This window comes from Sesamum indicum, linkage group LG1 (assembly GCF_026168435.1).
Source record: "Sesamum indicum cultivar Baizhima isolate 11 linkage group LG1, ASM2616843v1, whole genome shotgun sequence".
Classification (NCBI taxonomy): domain Eukaryota; kingdom Viridiplantae; phylum Streptophyta; class Magnoliopsida; order Lamiales; family Pedaliaceae; genus Sesamum; species Sesamum indicum.
This window is the reverse complement of record NC_142657.1, coordinates 17,461,114-17,482,652: the sequence shown is the minus strand read 5'-3', so window position 1 is coordinate 17,482,652 and position 21,539 is coordinate 17,461,114. Positions and strand designations below refer to the sequence as shown.

Here is a 21,539-nt window from a genome sequence, read left to right as displayed (position 1 = left end):
TTACAAACATTTGACTGAAAACTATTAAATTTAATCATCTCAAGATAAATTCTAACGTCCATATTTACTCTAATTTCCATAATATTTCAAAAATAATTTGTATTTGAACTTTAATATAAAAATTTTATTTTAAATATAAACTTTCAATGTGGAACAACTTGAGCGTAAAAACCCTCACCCGGCATGCACCCTATATACACGTCAATGCACCTTTATTTCCCATCATATTTCTATATGGATAAATACTTCTCTCAATTTCTTTATTCTTAATTTATGGATTTTAACATGTAATTTTATTCTAAATTACAACAATCCCCCACAAATACATAGATTTAAACTCAAGTTTCTATAGTTTGCTTTCAACAATGGTACCTTCCGGTTGAACCACTATTTAAGTTATCTAACGTCAACTGTCACCGGGTCAAATAGAATTAAGCCTTGATTTTGAGTTGGTAATTGTAATAACATCTGTCAATAACAACAAAAGCTACCGGCTTTGTGTTGATCTTTAGGGTCGACACTTAACCATGTGTTCTAATCATATTCATGAATATTTTCAGGAATAACCAATTCCTTAGTTGCGGCCAAACAACTGCACTTAGTTGGGCGTCTCCATGGATACACTGCTAGCATCTCGTCTAATAGATTTGACCTCATTTAGAGTTAAACTCTTACTATACTTGCAGTATCACCACCTTTCAAAATTACATGGGATAGACTCTAGATACAGAGTATCAATTTATTTTTAGTGCTCCGACATACCCTACTACTTGCTAATACCACATCGAACATTCTTTGTGGGATCTCCACTTAGAAGTTTGGGTTGCTATTGTAGATATATCACTAATGAGTTTTCAGTCTCATCCCCAATTTTGATTTTTGTACTTGTGATGACAACCTTATAATCATTTTGACTTGATACCAGTGGTATCTAACGCACAGAACTCGACTTCAAAACTAGACCGAGTTATCAAAGTTTGTTTTGCAAACTTCCAAGAGATGTTCCCCTGTTTAAGATAAAAACATATCCTAAATGCCCATTACTAAAGGAGTTTTTGGCTATCCAGCTAGCATCAGTGTATTCCTCAAGAACAACAAGGAGTTTGTCATAATGCACGACCTGTGACACCGTGCCCTTCAATTACCTTATTACTCTATCCAAAAGCTCCCCAATGGTTTCTGTTCGGACGATTAGTGTATCTAGCCAGTTTTGAGATAGAAAAAGATATATTTGATCTCGTGCTATTTTTCAGATATTGCAAACTCCCAACGATTTGGAGATATCTTAGTTGTGCTACCGGAACACCAATTTTCATTTTCTAATAAAGCCACAGAACGATCATATGAGGTCTTAGTAATTCACTATTCTGATAACCAAAATTTTCAATTATTTTCTCAACATAATGAGACTGAGAAATGACTATCCTACCAGTTGAACAAATCAACTTGATACCAAGAATTACATCGGCCCCATCCATGTCGTTCATTTCAAACTTATTTTTCAAAAATTACTTGGTTTCGGTAATAATATCTAAACATGATCTGTTATCTTCATTTAGATAAATTTACCATTATGTTCAGTAGATACTAATTATCCCATAGATCATGGTCAAGCAATAGTAAGAACATAATCATTGTGTGTTTCTAAAACATTTATGTTGAATTAAATGCCTAATGCCATCAAACCATCCAATCGTAGACCCACGGAATGAACCTTCTAAAACTTTACTTAGTAACCACTGAATAACATTCGACACATGATACACACACTTAGACAAGACGCGCTCTGAAAATGAGATTAAAACTTACGCTTTCTATATTAAGTGTTTCAGTTACTCATGCTCATTGTTATTTTCATTCGTTTGTTAGATTCAACACAATAAATCAACTTCACCAAACATGTCAATGGCTACTTTAGCCGTTTATGTAAACACAGAAGTAATCTATTGCTTTTGAGTTGCAAACAATGCTAGAACCCCCACAATTGCTCTGTTTTGTTATTAAACAAAATTTTCTTATCATGATTTACAATCATCTCAACATTTCAACAACTTTTTGATTTATTTGTGTTGCCATGACCTTACCGATTAAGTCAATTTAACATTCATTAAATTTCTGACTTAAACTCTATCCATTTGAATACAGTTTAATTTCTTCAAAATTGTTGGATAAATTCACAACATTGATTTAAATATGTATTAAAATGGATGGAGACAAATCGTCACAGTCATTGAGTATATTTATGTATCATAATCAATGAAACTTTCATTTATTCAGTAATTTAATAATAACAATTTCATTGATAATGATATATATATATATACTCAATGAATGTGAGAATTTGTCTCATTCCATTTTAATACAATATTTGAATCAGTGTTGTGAATTTATCCAACAATTATTTTCGGCTTCATTTTAGCAATAAGCTTATGAGCACTTATTTTAAATGGCTACAAACACCCCTTAAACAACTAGTTTTCAAGTGAAAGCTCATAGATGCTTATAATTTAGTGTTTACAAACACTCCCAGTACAACTTTAGTTCCAGTGAATCAGCATGTGATCAGTTATGGTGTTATACAAATTAAGGCCATAGCTTAAGTTACTCAGGGGTCAGAAGTGATCGGTGAATACAAATAGCTGCTGCTCTACACCACCAGAGAAGGAGGAGCTTAATGCAGCATGCTTGGGAGCCTCGTCATCATACTCTTTTATCCGCCCGTTGAAGCTCATCCATCAGCAGATGCGCCACGGACTTGTATCCCATCTCTCTAGCTGTACATTCAAACACAGTGATAACTTATCAACGACTGTGTGACAATAATAGGTGGCTAGTATGCAATTGGGAAACATGGAACACGGACCTCTGAATATGGCTATCCCGGTCGGAACCATTTTACGTTTCTTCAGGCAGAATGAGCTGTTTGTTTTCAGAAATGACACAAGAAGCGTGACGTTTTAAAGAAGATTCACAATAAATCAGTACAAGATATCGGTAAACTGCAGAATGACATGACGGGTACCCCAAAAAGACAGAAGTACTGAGCACGAGTTCCGTTTCAAAATGCTGAGGTTTAGTGTGTGTTTGGACCTTGGATTTTAGTCAAGATAATTGCAAAAGGAAATTGAATGTCCCAAACCACAAAGTTGCGTCATTTGTTTTTGTGATTAGAAGCCAAGATTCAAATATACCTGTTACATACCCAGTAGGGATTGATCCCTTTTTCTTCCATGCAGTGAGGACACATCCACTCTTTATTTGATCTCACTTGCTCCATTTCTAACAGATATACACACTTCTGCATTAGTTTCCCTGTACGTAATTTTATTTTTATCGCAATGTATTTCTAGGCTTCGACTTACCTTCACCATACCTGACCTTCAGACAAGCTCGGCAAAGAATGCCGTTGCTGGAATGACAACTCGAGCAATCTGTTTTGCCTGTAAAAAGGTTTTTGTATAATTATCACTGTTACAACTATTTGAGTAATTGCAACGAAGACAATCGAAGATATGCAACTGACCAATGCAGGGCTGATCCATGTCCAGATTACCGCAACGTTTACAATCTTCTTCACCACACAGCTTCTTTTGCCTGTAGTTGCACGTAACAGTTAAAAATAATCGAAATCAAGTTTCACCTTGCAGTATATCAGTGCATGGCAAGGGGTCACGACGTGGACATAAAAACGAACGACTAATTTGAAAAACATATGACCTAGTACAAGTGCAAATAACATAGATGAAGCACATATTATTTCTTATCCAAGGAAGGGGCAGACTTATCCTGGATTCATGTAAAAAAGGGGTCCTGAATAAACAGAAATGAGTTACCATGTTATTCTGAAATACCATCTTATTCAATAGTTCATGCATTCAAGACTTCTTATACTATTCTCAGACACCACTAAATTTCATGTTTTAAGTCATCTTACAATAGCAAAAGCAGAAGCAACAGTTCAACACCCTGAACATGGAGAAGTAGTACAATCCCTGACAAGCACAAACACATGGAAAAACATTCATATAAGGCTGAAGAAAATATTAAAGTATTCGAGATTCGAACTTCGGATGGATCGCTAAATGCTCATTTCCGCTCGGTTCATTAAACATGACAAACCAAGCTTAACTACACTTTTTCGTTCCTTATTATCTGAGGCTCGGGTCAAACTTGATGATTGGAAAACAAAAATAGATTAAAAATCAAATAACTCGAGCTCAACTTGTATTTGACTGAATTGAACCTCGTTCAAGCTCAATTCAGTCAACAACCAAAGCAAGTTCAAACACAATTTTGAAGCTTTATTAACACCCTACATATATACCACTACTCAAGAAACTAGTTAAAATAGAATATGACAAAGAACCTGCAGAAATGGCAACAAATCCCATAAACAGGATCATACAAGCTCCCTCTGCCCTTGCTCTGGCACCGCCGAGCCAAAGCTTCCGGTGAAATATGCCGCCGTCTCAAACTCCTTTCAGCTCTCACCAAATGCCCACTACTTGACCCTCTCTTCTTGCCATTTTCACTCCCATCACTATCTTCGAAATAGGCCAATTCCCCTTTTTTCACATAACCAAAAAAAATCACACCAATCTCAATACTTTCACCAACAAAAGCCAAGAAACCACACTAACATCAGCTAACAAGAATATCTATACATCACTACACGGGTTTTCTGCACCTTGTGGTGGCGGTGATTTTCCCCTCAATCGAGCCGAATGGCGCAAGGGGGTGGAGCTATAATCAACTTTGCTGTATTTCCTGACATGGATTTTATCTGATTTCGGCGATGAATTCAGCGATCTAAGTTCCTGGATGGTCTTTTGAAGCCCAAGAGAAGCCAATCTCGCCTGTTCTTCACAAACCATGGTAAACAAACAAATGAAAACATAATTTTCAATCGAAAACCAGCAAAGAGAAACGATCAAGATTCAAGAATGACCTGATTTTCGGATATTCGAGCTTTCCTGAGTTGTTCGTAATCGGATTTTGCTCTGAATTTTCCCATTGTTGTTCAGGAGTGAAGAATGGACCTCCAATGCTCTGTTTAAAGTTGAAGGGTTTTCTTTCTGTTAATGCAACAGCGCTGTGATGTGAATCTTAGGTACAGGTTGGTTAATTGATGTTTGTTTGTTCCGGGTTCCTCATTTTATGATTGGTCCGTTGTGAAGAGAAACAGTGTGTAGTGTGACTTCCAATCTTTCTGGGTTGGTTTCTAACGGATATCTTGAATTTGAATGTCCGGTGAAATTACCATAAGAACCCTTTGCAGTAATATTAGGGCAATTGGCTAATTAATATTTCCAAATAAATTTTAAATATTTGTTAAATACAAATTCCAAAATCTTTAGTTATTAAATGAAAAAATTTAAATGATTGTCTACCAGATAATCTCCAAGAGGGCCTACTTGTTACATCTACAACGTAAATATTTCACTAGCGATGATGAGATATATTCATAATCATCATCATCATAATAATAATAATAAGGAAAATTTATTTTTTTCGTATTTTAATTTTACCTTCTATTAAATTTAGTCGTATGAGTATGCCATTAACTAATTAGTCCTGCAAATTTGAAAAATAGTGACAAATAGTCTTTTGATGATCGAGAAATTTGTATTTTTGTTCGAAAAAAAGTGACATGGTAGTTGAATTGTATAAATTTTTTGAAATTTTAATATTATGTGACCTTGGACATGACTTGAAAGCCATACAGGACATATTTTGGAGGGAACAAAACCTCTTTTTTTTTCCTCCAAAACTCATTACACGTGGAGGATACAGTTGGATAATTTAGAAAATTTTTGTCATGCGTGTAATTTCCGGCATAAATCTTAAAAGTTGCAAGAAAATTCACAAGAAAACCCTAAAATCGGACTTAATTTCATCATTTTGTAAATTTACAGTACTAATTAGTTAATGGGCATACTTACAGGACTCAATCTAATAGAGGGTAAAATTAAAGGACGAAAAAAATAATTTTTCTTATAATAATGTACCAAAATAATAATCTATGTATATTATAAAGGTGCAAATAATTTGTAGTGTTTTATGTTTCTTTCTTTTTTTACGATACAATTATGTCCTTTTGATATAATTGTAGATTATAAATTTATAATTACAACTAAGTAATTTTGTAATTAATTTTTAAATGATAGTTATTAATTACTTACATAGCTAATGAAATAGAATTCTAATAAAAATAAGTTCTAATAAAGAGTTTGGTTCATCCTAACATAATCGATTAAATAATAAAAAAAACTATACAAAAACGAATCTCCCTAAAAAATAAGAATATGACAAAATAAGAGTGTGGAATCTAAGAGCTCGCTTAGTTGTGTTTTTAATGAGATTATTTTCACTTTTCATTATTTTGTTAGTTGGAATTTTGTTTGGTCAAGTCATTTTCATTGAGAATGCATTCCTATTTTAATCCTGAGTTTTTTGAAATTATAGGCACATGGGTTGGTCATACTTGTCTTATCTTGTCAGTATGTCTTTTCTTGTTTCAAATCAAATAAAATTACTTTCTCTCCCAACCATTTTGGTCAACCCTCATAACTGATTTATATCAAATTAAAAATTCATTTACCTATATTCTTAATTCTCACACCTATATACTTATATTTAGAAATAACTAATCCAAACATATTCTCAATTTTCACACAGAAACCAATAAAGCATTTTTACACAAATACAATTGTTAGAACCTGAAAATGAAAACGAAAACACAACCAAACGAGCTCTAAATATTCTTTGTTTTTTCTCATTTTACACGACTCCACCAGCCCACCTATTATGACAACGGATGATTATGCCTTTTTTTTGGAAAGCTCTAATCTTGCCATGTAAACCTGTAGATTTGCTTACATATATGTGGAAGTACTGAACGATCGCAACGATGAATTTATTTCGCAAGTTTCTATCACCAAACTAACCTAATTGAGGTTGGCCTCCCACGTTATAGGTCAACTCAAATACCATTGCGTCATCGATCACTACTATTTTATATTTATATATAATTAATATAGGGTAAATTATATTGATATTCTCGGAAGTTATGTCAAAATACACAAATATCCCCTGCTTTTTACAAAATTATAGATATACCCCTTGAATTTTTTTATTTTTTTTGGTAAATATAAATTTTATTAAATAAAAAGAAGTACATAAGTACCCCTGAAGTTACAGTTGTACCCTTATTGAAATTCAAAGCTTACATAAACACTCCCTCAAAAGCATTATACCAACACTGCTCAGAGAATGTAGTTATAATTTTACAAAAAATAATGAATATTGTATAATTTAGTTTAATCTCATAGGGTGGCCATGTAATTTACCTTTAAGATTGAATATACTTTGCATTAGTCTTCAACATAAATTCGGAAAAAATGATCACAAATTCGTCAGCCGGGAAATGGATAGATTAGAAGCAGCACAAATTTGAACTTCTTACCAAAGTTTAAAGACTTTGTGAACTACTGGCATATTTCAAAGTTGTTGTGAAAATTCAAATTGTTCACTGTTTTTAAGGTCGGTGTTGCAATAGTTGCCCAAAAAACTATGAGCAATACAATTTGGAAAATGTCGTGGCCATTCACACCAATGAATTTCTTTCAGCAAGACAACTTGGAATTTACAAAGTCTAGGCCATTTACGAAGTCTAACCCATTATGGCGTGTCAGGTGGAAGTTCTATGTTTAGTTTTATTATCTTATATATTATTAGAGAAAGATATCGAGAACACACCCTTTTATTTGAAATTTATTCGTTCTTATCGAATAAGACAAGTTGGGACTTCAGCTTCTATTCTTGTTGTGTCGACTCACCTTTCCCTAATGGTAGGCAGAGACATTGAGGACATTTAGAAAGAGGTTTTGCACTGACCAGTTCGCAATCCTATCATCTGTTCCGAAATAGTTTTTATATTGAATATGATTTCATGTATACTTACAATATGTTATAAAATTATTGCTGTAAATGACGAATGATGTGAATTTTGTGTATGTCTTTTACTATAACAATATTTTAGAATTGAGGACGAGTTTATATTCAATGTCGGTGAGTATTTTACAGATTTCTTTAGATGTTTCAGTGAAAAAACTAAAATTTTTATTCTATGGCGTAACACGACTAGAAGAACCTTCTAATTGAACACAAGAAAGCTGCACTATTTGTACAATTTTCTCTACAATCTCCATCTTCCTCTCTACCTACGAACTCATCTCCGAACAATCCTGTTTCCCAAGGTCTGCCTCACTAGCCGGTGATCCACGAACTGTGGCGACAACCTAGATAATCAACTAATCAAATAGCGATCAACATCCTCATCAACAGTTTGAGATCCGATGCTAAGCCTTATTTCTTCCGCCCTACACAACGCTAATCTACAAGATGTCGCTAGTTGTTCTTCCTCCAATCTTGGCCGAGGCGTGAACTGACCTACAAATGCCTCCAAAGCTTCCTTCATCCACAACTGCGAACATGCTTCTCTAGCTTCATTAATCGTCATCTGTGAAATGCAATCCAACCCCACGTCAAAAGAGTTATACAAACAACATTGCATAGGAATAGTTCTAAAACATCCCCAATAAGACTTTATTTCTTAAAATGGAAATTTCATTTCTCAATAGTACTGTCTGATTTAAGACATACTCGTATCTTTAAGGTCAATAGTGTAATATTACTCAAACTTTCATTGAGTTGTCCTTACAAGATAGTTCTCGTCTTAAACTCAATACTTTCTTTAGGGGATGGACAACGTAACAAATACATAGAACGGAGAATTGGACCACTCGAAACATACCCAAATTCTTTGACGGACGTTTTTCTCAGGCCAAACATCTAATTCCTCGGTAACCAACAAGGGGAACATGGATCCCTCATGGAACTTTTCTTGGCTTTTGCTCTTGAAAATCCATTCACCTAATTTTTCCTACAACAAAATGGCAAACAAATTTAGAAAACAACACAAGAAACACTAACATTGCGTTGATTCAACAAAAGAACTACCAAAATACTAACCCCGAGCAAGCCGACCACACCGGCTTCCTCCAACGTCTCCCTTGAGGCCGCCAATTCGATATTCTCATCAAGTTCCCAACCACCCTAACGATTTTAGTAGCAAAATAAACAATATCAAACAAAAATATTTGATAATTTTGTTTTTTTTAATAAGAATAAGACGTGCGCCGAAAAGGGGATTTTTTTTTCCCCTTATATACAGCGAGCGGGCGTGAAAATATCAAACGGTGAGATTTAGCCTTATCAGCATTAAATCCGCTTACGTTGTGCTGACTTGTCATAATCTACACCATTTAATGTTTTTACACTTTGTTCATATAAGAAAAAACCATAAAGAAAAGTACCTTTGGGAACATCATTCTTGGACTCTTTTGAGAGGTGATCAAAAGGACCTCCAAATCTTCAATCAAAATCCCATAAGAAGACTTGTTTGTTTCCCTAATTCTATATGGAATACATCTGCACAATTTGCAACAAGGAATTGAATAAATCAGGCACAGTTCTTCCATCAACCAATTATTATTTATTAAGAACAAATAAAAGACAATAAATTCATGTTTAGATCACCGCCAATGAAAATCAGACACCCGAATCAGGATCAGGAGATTTCACAAACAAACAAATACAACCCAATTCTTGAAATTCTACATTTAAAAAACCCACAAAAATCAGAGGATAAGGAACACATACCCGACAACCTGTCGAAATCCCTGATTATACCTCTGCAAATGCCGCCCTGTACGAGAAGGCAAAGACACCAGCTTCTTGATTTGCATGGTGAAAACCAACAAAGAAACACTTGTTTTTTATGAAACTTTATGGACAAACAACAATTGATCTTTCCCGCAGGAGGAAAGAAGATATACAGATACTACAAATGACAAGGAACAAGAGGAAAAACCCTCTCCAAGAAAGCCAAGAAAGTAGGTTATATTTCTGTTAAAAACCGTTGTGATCCCACCACAAAACTCGGACTGTCTGTCACAAATATTTCAACTATGTGATGTAATAATTTTATAGCATAGACTATGATCTTGTTTTCTGCTTGCTTTGTTTCTTGGGAGATAGCAAAAGAAACGCATTAATATTGTCGAAATTTGTGGATAACTGAAACGACTCACGCTCTCCACTGGTTTTATAGGAAGAAGATCAAGAATTAGCTTGGGGGGGGGAGGGGTGAGCATTCAATGATTGGTTGTATTTTTCAACACCTATTACGGGTATGATTAATTTCAATACAAGTAGGTTGTGGGTGTGGACGCGTCTGAGATCGCTTTCGAAAGCTGCGGGAAATGTCGACTGTGTGTCCATATGGCCACAGTTTCACGTGGCCTGTAGCTTCTTTTGTTTTTTTGTTTTGCTTTTTGGCCCCTTTATTTTACAATAATTCGAATCATGGACTTCTTTTTTCTTTTCTTTCTTTCTTTTCAAAGAGTAGGAGTTTTGGTGTCCAGTTATCTAATCGGGTGGAAAATCCCCACTTCACGTCCCTCAATCAAAAGTTGTCAAAATTGTAGGAGTTGATCAACGATAATTGAATTTTAATTTGATTAATGATAACAAGTGTAAAATATATGTTAATTATTTTATTTATATTTTTCTATTCTTATTTTAGCATTTATCAAGTTTAATTCTAAAATTAATATATAATTAGTTGAGTTGCCGTCTTATGATATGAATTATTTGAATGATATGATAAATTGCTATTAAATGAACGATGAAGAAATTTGGTATTAATAATAAGGACTAGGAGTTTACCTTTTTTTTGTTGTGTAGGTGTGATCAAACCCAATCCTATATTTACTTTATTTTAGAACAAGTATGATAAATGGCACTTTACTTATCTTCCCTCGGTATATTAATGACAGAAATAAATCATAAGAAATCCTCCTTTATCTGCAAATTTGCAAAACCCCCTTCTCGAGTGGAGTTATGTTTTCTACTTTTAGTGGATCTTCGTGGGGGAAGACAAAAAAATAGGTCGCAGGAGGAAGGAAGAAAGATTGGGGGGAGCGAGGGATATAGGGGGGCAACGGAGAGTACCATATGGGGTGTGAAGACGGGGAGGCGGGCGGGGAGCGAACAAAAAGGGAGAGGCAACGGCGAGGGATGAAGAAGGGGGTGGCGGCGGCAAGGGAAGATGGAAGATAAAAAGGGGTAAAATTTTACAATTTTATTCCCTTATTAGACTTAGGCTGTTAGTTCAAATTATTTAACCCACCTCAGAATAATACACCCACAACCGTAATTAGGCACGAACTTTGAGCTTAAGTCCGGGCCTCCATATTTCAATCTAAGTCATTAGGTTGTACAAATTGTCTAATTTAAACTTGTCAAATGAAATAAAATATGCACCTTTAAAGTACTCTTACATCCAGTTAAAGAACTATATATGTGCAATATAATATTATATTGATTATGAAGTTATATTCTATTGTTACTTTTCAACTTATTAAAATAAATAATCAATTGACAATGGAAAAAGAGTGCAACATAATTAAAATTGTGCACATGGATCATTTGTGGTAGGAAATGCACAACATTGTTCATTGGGTCTTGGAGGCACATTCATCAATTAAAGAGTGCAACATAATTTATCATGGTAATTTCACACTTTTTTGTATGGGTGTTGGGAAGAAAAACAACTTACTATATGTTTGTAGTTGGCCATAACGTCATATTTACTACAAAATACAGACAAATAATGATTTTTAAAAATGACTCCGCTCACTCTTTAATCCCACTTCTTATTTAGTAAAATTAAGGACACGTTTGGTTTGCAAGAATAGCATCATATTAGAAAATTTTAATTATACAGCATCACATTTTCTCTTTTGATAGTATTTTCTTTTCTAGTTTTCTCGAGAATCTGTGTAAGAGAAGTTAACGAGTTAAAGGATAGTGTATTCCTATTGACTGGGAAAATTTATTCCTCATACAATCTATATATTTATTCCCACTTAAGTGGGAATAATTAAGAATTCCGACGCGAAAGGAAAGTTTCATCTTTAGCCCCAAAATCTCTCTAGGATTTTTTTATTATGATCCTTTTTTATTAATTAAATATATATATACACATATAATAATAAAAATGGCATTAATTCATGTGGATCCAGTTTTATATTATGATAATAATTTATAATTTTGATATAGACAATTAATTATCATTTAAAAGTTGTCAACAATAATAATAATATCCAAAAATTTACGCATAAACTTGTCACTATATAAACAATTAGTCATGATGCATGCATAATGACCATTTAATTAATAACAATAAATCTAATTATGATTGTAAATATATATATCACTAATTAGAGCAACAGCTACTTGTACAAAAATTTACTAATAATTTTTTTTTCAAAAAGAACATTGTGATAAAACCAACTTTATTGTACTTAATTTATAGTTCTTGTTATCTAATATTCAGTAATTAATATTATTCTTTGTTGTAATATATAAGTTGGGTTGGCAGTTCTAAGGCAGACGATAATTTTCTTTCAAAATTAAGTGTGGACGAGTTGTGTTTCATATGGAAACTCAAGATAACGTTGTTGCACTACAAAAAAATGTAACATTTAATAATTGTTAATTGTCATGATTAAAAGCAAAATATATAGTCTTAATTGCGACCATGCAACGGTTGTTGGTCGTGGTATCTACGAGGGTGGGTAAAAGACATGACAAATAACATTTTTTGGATGGTAAATCTATATTTTTGCATCAATTTTATTCAATCCTGGTAAATAAAAAATATTTATCAGGATTTTTAGTTCATAGCTATTTAAATCGAAGCTAATAATAATTTTTTTTCCCTAGTGTTGAATTCTTTGAAAATTGTGTGGGAAAATTTATTTTTGGAACTTTTTATTGAGAATTTTCTATTGCATATGTTTTTGTTTTTATAATTTAATAAGCACAATTCTAGACCTAATTAAATGTTAGCAGCAACCAAATAATTTAAGAAATTTGAATCATTCAAAGAATCTGTGTAACATGCAAATGAATTATTTCTACTCGTACTTACAAGAAATCAAGTCAACTATGCATTAATTAGTTTATTATTATTTTCTTTTTTAATAATGAGAATACAACAATAATTTGAGTGGAAATTGGCTTTAGAAGTACTTAGCTACCCACGAGGTCTATCTCAATTATGGATGTTTATTTATGAAGCACGACTCCAGCACTACGTATTTTATTTATTTTTAATTTTATAACACTTTGTTGAATGATTTATATATTTATTTTTACATAATTAGTTGGTTGTGGTTGCAAATTATACTCAATTTTGACTTTAAAAAAAATGTTATCTGGCATGATATAAATGGTTTTTAATTAAAAAAAATATTAAGTAAAACATAAAATGTAATAATTAAGATTGATTATGAATTTTCTTCTAAATGGTAAATAATATCAAAATAATTGAAGTTCGAGATCAATGAGAAATTGAAGGCCACTAATTCTAAGCTCCAATAAAAATTCAAAATGAATCACATGATAATTATATTATAATCGTTAATTTTTTGTTTCTTCTGGGTAAAGGCTAATTACATTGAAGAAAAAAAATGATACAGTACATCATGAGGCATAGGGTCTTAACCAAGCAATCTTCCAAATTCTAAAATATATAATAATAACTTGCAAGGAAGACGGATCATAATCAGTTAATAATTTCTGTTCAATCTGCTCAATGATCAAATTAACCAGTATGTGCAGCTTTTGGCTAGCGTTTGGAATCTTCTAAAATTGTGTTCCTGTCAAATATAATAAGATAGTTGAACAGTGATCATCGTGACCACAACAGACTGAGAACTTGGTCAATTCCATTCCCCCTATTCCATCACAACAACGACCACAGAGTTTGCTGGAAGGCCCGTACTCCATGGTGGTTGTGGTGCATGCGCTGCTGCAGGACTCCCAACAAGTGTCGTGGGTCTTGCCACAGCCATGTCTTAGTTCCATCTCCAATATGATACTCAATGGTAGGTTGTATGCGCAGCATGGAGTTTAAGCATTTTCTTTCAGCTGCAAGAGCCCGTACCAATGTTTACAGTTTACATTGACTTTTGTATAAGTTTATATTTAAAGTCTATTATTTTATTTCTTTATAATTCAAAAAAAATTACCAATCACGTAACAAGTATAATATATCTTACAATGTGATTAGTCTGGTGTGGGCAAATTTGATTAAAAAAATCCCAAGAAAAAAAAAAAGAATTAAGCGCGAAAGGTTAAAAATACCACTCCGAAAAGTTTAGGGTAAAAAATAAAATAAAGTTGGAGTTGAGGGACCAAACCTACAACATTCCCTTTTGTTTTCATTTTTTCATTTGTTTAGTTCAATTCAAAGTTGGGCAATGCTGCGACTCGATGCCTCCAACGGCTTCCACATGTTTTCATCGCCTTATTCAGACCGTGGTGCAGCCGTGTGCTCGGCTGCTCGCTCTGGCTTGAAATTCCTCCAAGGTGAAATTACATCATTACCCCCGTTTTATTTTAATGTTTTTATTTTTGGCATATATTCCACAAGGGAGATCACAATCTAGAATATTTTGCCTACTTGCATATTAAATAGTTTTAATTACGTTGAAAATTAAGTAGTTCCACAGTTTTTTTTTTTTTTTAAATGTGGTCCCTTTATAGAGTGATAAAGTTTTTTGGGGTCTTTAATACCTATCGGCTCTTTTGTCATATTTTTGTGTCGCATATTAATGAGTGATCGACAAATTTTTTTTCAAATTAAAACTATGATTAAATTAAGAATTAATTTTACTTAGATCTCTTTTGAAAATGTGAAATTACACATTCCTTTAAAGAAGTTTCGGAATTACACTTACACCTTTTTTAAAACCTCACTGTTTGTACCTGACCTCTTTTCGTTAGAATTTATATGAAAAATGCTGACGTTAAAAAAATGCATAATTTAACTTTCAATTTTGCCCCTCATTTAATTTTTTCATATAATAATTTTATACTTATAAAGAAAAAAATATAATTATGTTAACTTCACTATATATAATCCCTTTTATAAGTACAAAATTATGCATGAGGATGTTACATAGGAGAGAATTTTTTGAATTTATGTAATTTTTTTGCTTAGATCAGCATTTTCTTTCCAAACCCTAACAAAATGGGGTGAAATGTAAATTAAAAATTTTTAGAAAAAATATATTTTTTATTCAACATGAATAAATGAAAGTGTAAGACCCCAGTAAAAGCAGATTGTATACAATACACGGGCCTTCCTTCACAATGTATTAGTGTGTGCTAGTGCTCGTTATATAATTTTGATATTATTTGTAAAAACATTATCCTCGAAGTCTCTGACCTTTTGTTATGTGGCTTATGATGTTAAATGTGCATTGCGTTCCACATTCCATGTAAATCGGGAATTCGGGCACCCGACATAAGTTCCAAAAAAACTCCCTCTTGTGAGCAAAGCGTTTCATCATTACATAATTGTAAGGCTCCATTAATATGAGAATCACTTATTTGTTAAATGACTATTCAGGTATTATGAAAATAATCAAACACTTTAAGAGTATCATATTTTTTACTCAAAACCACAACACCAGTCTTCGTAATTGTCTGATTGTCACTGAATGAATGGATCTCATTTGGTCAAACACGTTAGCTATCTAAAACACATATAACTTTCAGATGCAAGATGTATTCTATTACGGCATTTATTAATACTACGTAACGTAAATTTATACCGATGTTACTAACTTAAGTATTAAAAATTTATAATTAAAACATACCAAATATTCTTCAAATCAAACTCTATGAGTGAAGGTCTTGGAGATCTAGCTTGACAAATTGAGATGAAGCTCAAGGGCAGAAATGCAGTGCCACCATAAAACATTTACCTCGGACTATCTAACTAAGGTTGATAATACCTTTGACTGCAATCTACTGATGGATGCCACATCACTATATAATTTGTGAGGACAATGGATTTTTCCGGGACATATACTATTGGAATAGTTCAAGAACTCTCCACGATGAATAATAAATTTATTTTAAATTATATTTGGATTGATGAGTTTAAATTAATTTATAATTTTAAATTCACAATAGCAAATTCATCAAAAATCAAATTTCAAACAAAAGGGATTATTTATTGAAAATTCAACAATTAATGATGCCAAAATCTTGCTAATTCAACGGCCAAGATACCTTTATAGCCAAAATATTTCTTTTTTCTTCCATTTTTTTTGATTTATTTATGGGGAGGTTTCTCATATGAATTAATTAATAAAAACAAACTTTATATTTCTTTAAGCATAGATACAAAAACGTGCTTCCTTTTTCTTTCTTTTTTGGTACAAAAAGGAGTCTGAGTGATTTTCACTCCAAGAACAATATAACTTACTCATCGTGATATTTACAAATTACCCATCAATTCAATCTCACATCTTGAAAGGAAATCGAACTCACAAATATTTAATTAAAAGTAGCACAGTCTTACCACTTAAGTCAACAAGTAAATACTTGTTGATTCCGAGTATCATCACGACCCAGGACATATCTCTAAGACTATTATAACTCGTTCACAGTAGTACTTACAGATTACCCACCAACTCAGCCTCACATCTTAAGAGGAAATCGAACCCACAAATATTTGATTCAAAGTAGTCCGTTCTTACAAACCGAGTCAACAATTAAGAGAAAATCAAACTCACAAATATTTGGCTGAAACTTACTCGTTCTTACCAATTGAGTCAACTAGTAAATACTCATTGATTGCGATCACCATCACAAGTTAAGACATGTCTTTAAAACTAATATAATTCGCTTACAGTAGTACTTAAAAAATTTTCACCAACTTAACCTCACATCTTAAAAGAAGATGAAACCTATAAATATTTGATTCAAAGTAGTAAGTTGTTACCACCTGAGTTAACAAATACGTGTACAACTACTTCTTATTAGATATGAACAAGTGTGCTGGAAAGAGATAGATATGGGGATAGGCACAAAATTAGTGAAGGCAATGCATATGAAGACCAAGTTAGGATAGGAAAAAGGACATGTATGTATATTGTGGACTCAAAACAAATGGCCAGGAGGGGACATAATGGGCCTTCAAGCATCTCGTGATTCATGAAGATGAGAATATTCTTCATTTTATACATGTGCAAAAAATAAGAATTTCTTGATTTTTAATATATTATACCTTTTTATAACAGTACGCATCTCATATAGATTGTAAATAAAGAATAAATATACTTTCAAATTTCAATTTTTCTTCGTATCAAAAGTCCTTTTTAAATATAAATTTAAAAATCTTTAATATAAGCAGACAATAACTCACGAATTGCAGCGGATAATAGTAATTTCAAACTTTAGACTTTGACATAATAATAAATGGAGTTTGAGAGATGAAATGAAATAAGGATCAACCATATGGCATCAAATTCTACCCCCCACCCCATGTTTAAAATTCGGATCTTGACTTGGCACAAGGTTCTCGAATCAAGTAATCCAGACCCATCAACAGCCTTTGGCCCACAGGTTTATTGATGATCTTTCGAATAGAACAAATGTGGGTGGGTGGGTGCTCCATTTCCCAAACCGGGCCCCACCAGCCCATGTACCTCTTTCATGAGAAAGTCGACTCATGCTACAAAGATAAGGCGCCTTTGTTTCCAAAATTATAGGGTTGATTACAATATGAAAGGTCCACACATATATATATATATATTTGAGTGTCATATATACTAATAACTATTATCGCATAGACAACAAAAAGACAAATTAATGTAATAAATTATTATATAACTAACACATATTTTTTAAAAAATAAATAAAAATACATGATTGATTCGTATCTGAAATCGTAATGAACTCAATAATAATTCAATCTGAATAAATATTTGATATATGAAATAAGCAAACAAACATTAGATTTGTTAGACGGTCCCCAATTAGGATCTCCAGATACTAAAAGTCTGTTGAATGCAAGATTGAGGGAAAAAATATAGAATATATTTTTATTAGATGGCGTACCTTAGTCCAAAAAATAATTTTAAAATATTTATAGGGTTAAATATTCACACTTATATAAATCCACGTGTCGTCATCTTAATCTTTCAAATGTTGGAAAAATCCTTGGCACATAGATCATTTTTACGTATCCTCGTAGATAAATGTATAAATGTGTTGGACCTAATTAATTAGACAAAATTTAGATTAGAGTATTTTGAGAATATGTTTTTCGGCTCTTATATTTATTAATAAAAATAGAATTTGTTGGAGAGTAGAGATAAGAGACGTTGCGTAAATGTGATTGTTTCTTATAGTTTATTATGTCTTTATCATTTACATATGACCATGTTCCAATTATCTATATATCTAACTTATTATTATTTTTATTTTGTATTTTTTTCATGATAATAATTTATTTAAGAGAAAAAAATAGTATTTAATAAATATATTCTCTCTCTTTCTTTCTTTTTTTTTTTTATTGCTGCTAATTTAATCATTATATTTTTCTAATAGATTTTAATTTTCTTTTTATAATTATGCGATAATATTAAACTATTTTTCTTATATTCTGACACGTATGATTGAAATGGACTTTTCTTATATTAGGTGTGAAAACATAAAATAATATATATCACGTCATATCAATAATAAATTTTATATTACGCAATTCACACTATTTAATATTTTTAAATTCAATTTGCATTTAAAAAAATATCTAATTGAGATAGACATGAAGATAGTCATATAATTAAATGAATTTAGATAGACGAAGCAACCAATATAAATATGTGGATAATAATATAAATTGACGTCAACAAGAAAGTGACCCAAAAATAAATAAAATTTATTTTTAATTGACGAAATTGAGATTCAATAATCTTATAATCATAAATTTAAATCCCATTAATGCATAGATATTGGTATAATTTAATAGTAATTGTTTGTCTCACTGTAATTATTAATTTTTAATGCTTGAAATTATAATATAATAATTATAATTGATCCAATCAAAAAGATTAATTTAAATTTAAAAATAATAATAATAATATGGGAAAAGAATCATAGCCATAATTATTAAAGTGACATTGACAAGCCCATCATACACGCAAAGGGTAACATCAAAATAACTGCAAATGGGACCCCAACCCATGTTAGGACATTGACTTTTAGTCACTATTTTTGAAGTTTTTCCACTTGATATGTCCCTATAAAGATTAAATTCCATCACTCCTTTTAAAATAATTTAAAGTTGTATTAATCAGACACACTCTTTTTAACATTAAATTCTTGTCCCCTTCTTTATCGCTTTCAGGAAATAGGCTGCTTATATTATATTAATGTGATATAATTCATTTTTTTTGTTATATTTAATACATATTTTTTTCAAATACAGAAAGATAAGTTGTTGGTATAAATTTCACAAAAAAAAACATACAAAAATGTTTCTTACAATACCTATGATGGACGGTGCGGATGTTAAACGAAAAAATATTAGTCAGATGATGGAACTAGAAGACATGGAATGTTGTAGATAATACTATGAATAGTTCGGTAAATTTGGATTTATGCAGAATCTTCAGCCTAGTGGCAGTCTTCTGAATAGTTGGAACTATTAGGCTTGACTTAGAGGTTGTTTGGGTAAATTTATTTAAACGACTTTATAAGCTCGCACGTCTTATAAAATGGTTTTTAGATTTTTTTTATATATTAATTTAACTTAAATATTAAAAGAATACAATAATATTATGAAGTTGTATAACTATAATTTCTATAGTTAACATACATGAAAAATAAATGAGTTTGCTATGATTTCTAATACTTTTTAAGAACTTATAAGCTTATATATTTCGTTTTTGGATTTTATTAACTACTTTTATATAATTTTTATAAACTTTCAAACATTTTATAGGATATTGTAAATAATTTTATAAACCGACCAAAACGACATTTCAATATAATATTCAAATATTGGCCCGTTAATTGTGTAAGCGTCTATAAAATCAACTTAGTATTTCAATTCAATCCGTAATGAATTGTCTGAAACGTTTGCAGTAGCTTTTAAATTTATGGTGAAATAAATTGTATAAAACATTATAAATTATGTAGGAGCAAAATTTGAGAGTAGTTAAACACAAAAAGTGAAAAGCAGAGAAGAAAAATAAAGTGAAAATATTTGGTGAAATAATTTAATATTTATAATATTATTAACAAACCGCAAAAAATCAAAATAAGTTGATAAGTGCCCAATTCAAGTGAATGTCACCTAGGAAATGCTGATCCACTTCCATCGGGCCCAGTATTTTATTATGGGCCTTTCCTGTTTCGGCCTACTTGTTTTTTAGTCCAGGCCCACCAATCAAACTCAAATGGGCCATGACAATAAATCCTGGAATTAGTCAATAAATGAAAAGTTGGGTGCTAATTTTATTAAATGCTAAATAAATTCATGTAGAATTTGTCAAACTCAGAAATTATATAAGAAACAGTAGAAAATTTTATAAGAAAATAAATTATATGGAAATTAATTGTGATAGTATATATGAACTATAAACAAATGTTTTCTATGAAAATAGATTATTAAGATGTGATAGTAATTTTTTTTTCAGGTTTATATAAAAAACAATTGGGTCGGAACTTATTTGACAAGGAATTCATTACTTTAGGCATGCAATAGTTATGGTCGTCATTCACAGGAGTTTCGATTGTCGGTTTTTCTATCGTTAATTCATCAACTTTCTTGATTTTTTGATTTTGGACGGCCATCAATCAATACATGATCTTACAACTTTGTGAGACTCGTGTTATGGGTTTACTTGCAACTTCCTGTGCGGTAATGCACCCTTTGTCCTAAAGTTATGGGGCCATTTTGTTGTGTTTTTTTAGAGAGAGTTGTCCATCCCATTCGGTATTCTCTTTTATCCACATGCGTCAAGTACGAATATCATTTGGTTTAAACGCTGTTTGAGCTTTTGCTGTAAGTATAACATGATTTACTTTAGAGCTACAGTGTCTTTATGCTCGAACATTAGCTTGAGACACTTTTCTCTATATATTTTCAACTTTAAGAAGTATGAACGCTTTACATTATTTGAAGCAATAGATTTGCTCCATATCAACAAGAGATGAGTACATAAATATCTAATTAATTGTAAATAAATATATTATACAATGCCATTAAAATACATTATCAAAGATAATTGATTACCTTAATGTATAAATTGTGCATAGTACTTATGAAATGATCTTGCATATGATAATGTGTATAGGTTCACATGCCGCAATTTAATGCATAAAAAAATAATTTGATCTACAATTATTTTTTTTTAAATATTGGGCAGCGTCAAATTTTAACGAATTTAAATTAAAATAAAAAAAAAATATACGGTAAATATAAATAAAGAAAAAATCAAGATGAATTAAAATTCGAATTAGTGTTAAAAGAAAAAATAAAAATGCAAAGAAAATAATGATCATCCCTAACAACAAAATTAGTATGATATTTTGGTGGAAAA

At 31.6% G+C, this 21,539-nt stretch overlaps 2 protein-coding genes across 3 annotated transcripts; both read right to left on the bottom strand.

Moving 5' to 3' along the window:
• Window positions 1-2,475: 2,475 nt before the first annotated feature.
• Window positions 2,476-5,184, bottom strand: LOC105165735 (uncharacterized). 2 transcript variants are annotated; one of them, XM_011084840.3, is made up of 8 exons: window positions 4,949-5,184; window positions 4,688-4,856; window positions 4,367-4,565; window positions 3,524-3,594; window positions 3,363-3,440; window positions 3,192-3,279; window positions 2,864-2,919; window positions 2,476-2,774 (listed from the first exon to the last, which is right to left on the bottom strand). In XM_011084840.3, the coding sequence occupies exons 1-8, from the start codon at window positions 5,012-5,014 to the stop codon at window positions 2,701-2,703; spliced, it is 801 nt and encodes a 266-aa protein (XP_011083142.1). In that variant the 5' UTR covers window positions 5,015-5,184; the 3' UTR covers window positions 2,476-2,700. The 2 variants fall into 2 exon arrangements, with proteins under 2 accessions (XP_011083142.1, XP_011083152.1); XM_011084850.3 differs by having other exon boundaries at window positions 3,203-3,279.
• A 2,920-nt stretch (window positions 5,185-8,104) lies between these two features.
• On the bottom strand, window positions 8,105-10,182 carry LOC105165723 (nudix hydrolase 18, mitochondrial). The gene is made up of 5 exons (XM_011084830.3): window positions 9,724-10,182; window positions 9,378-9,492; window positions 9,034-9,117; window positions 8,816-8,944; window positions 8,105-8,521 (listed from the first exon to the last, which is right to left on the bottom strand). The coding sequence occupies exons 1-5, from the start codon at window positions 9,807-9,809 to the stop codon at window positions 8,309-8,311; spliced, it is 627 nt and encodes a 208-aa protein (XP_011083132.1). The 5' UTR covers window positions 9,810-10,182; the 3' UTR covers window positions 8,105-8,308.
• Window positions 10,183-21,539: the final 11,357 nt, after the last annotated feature.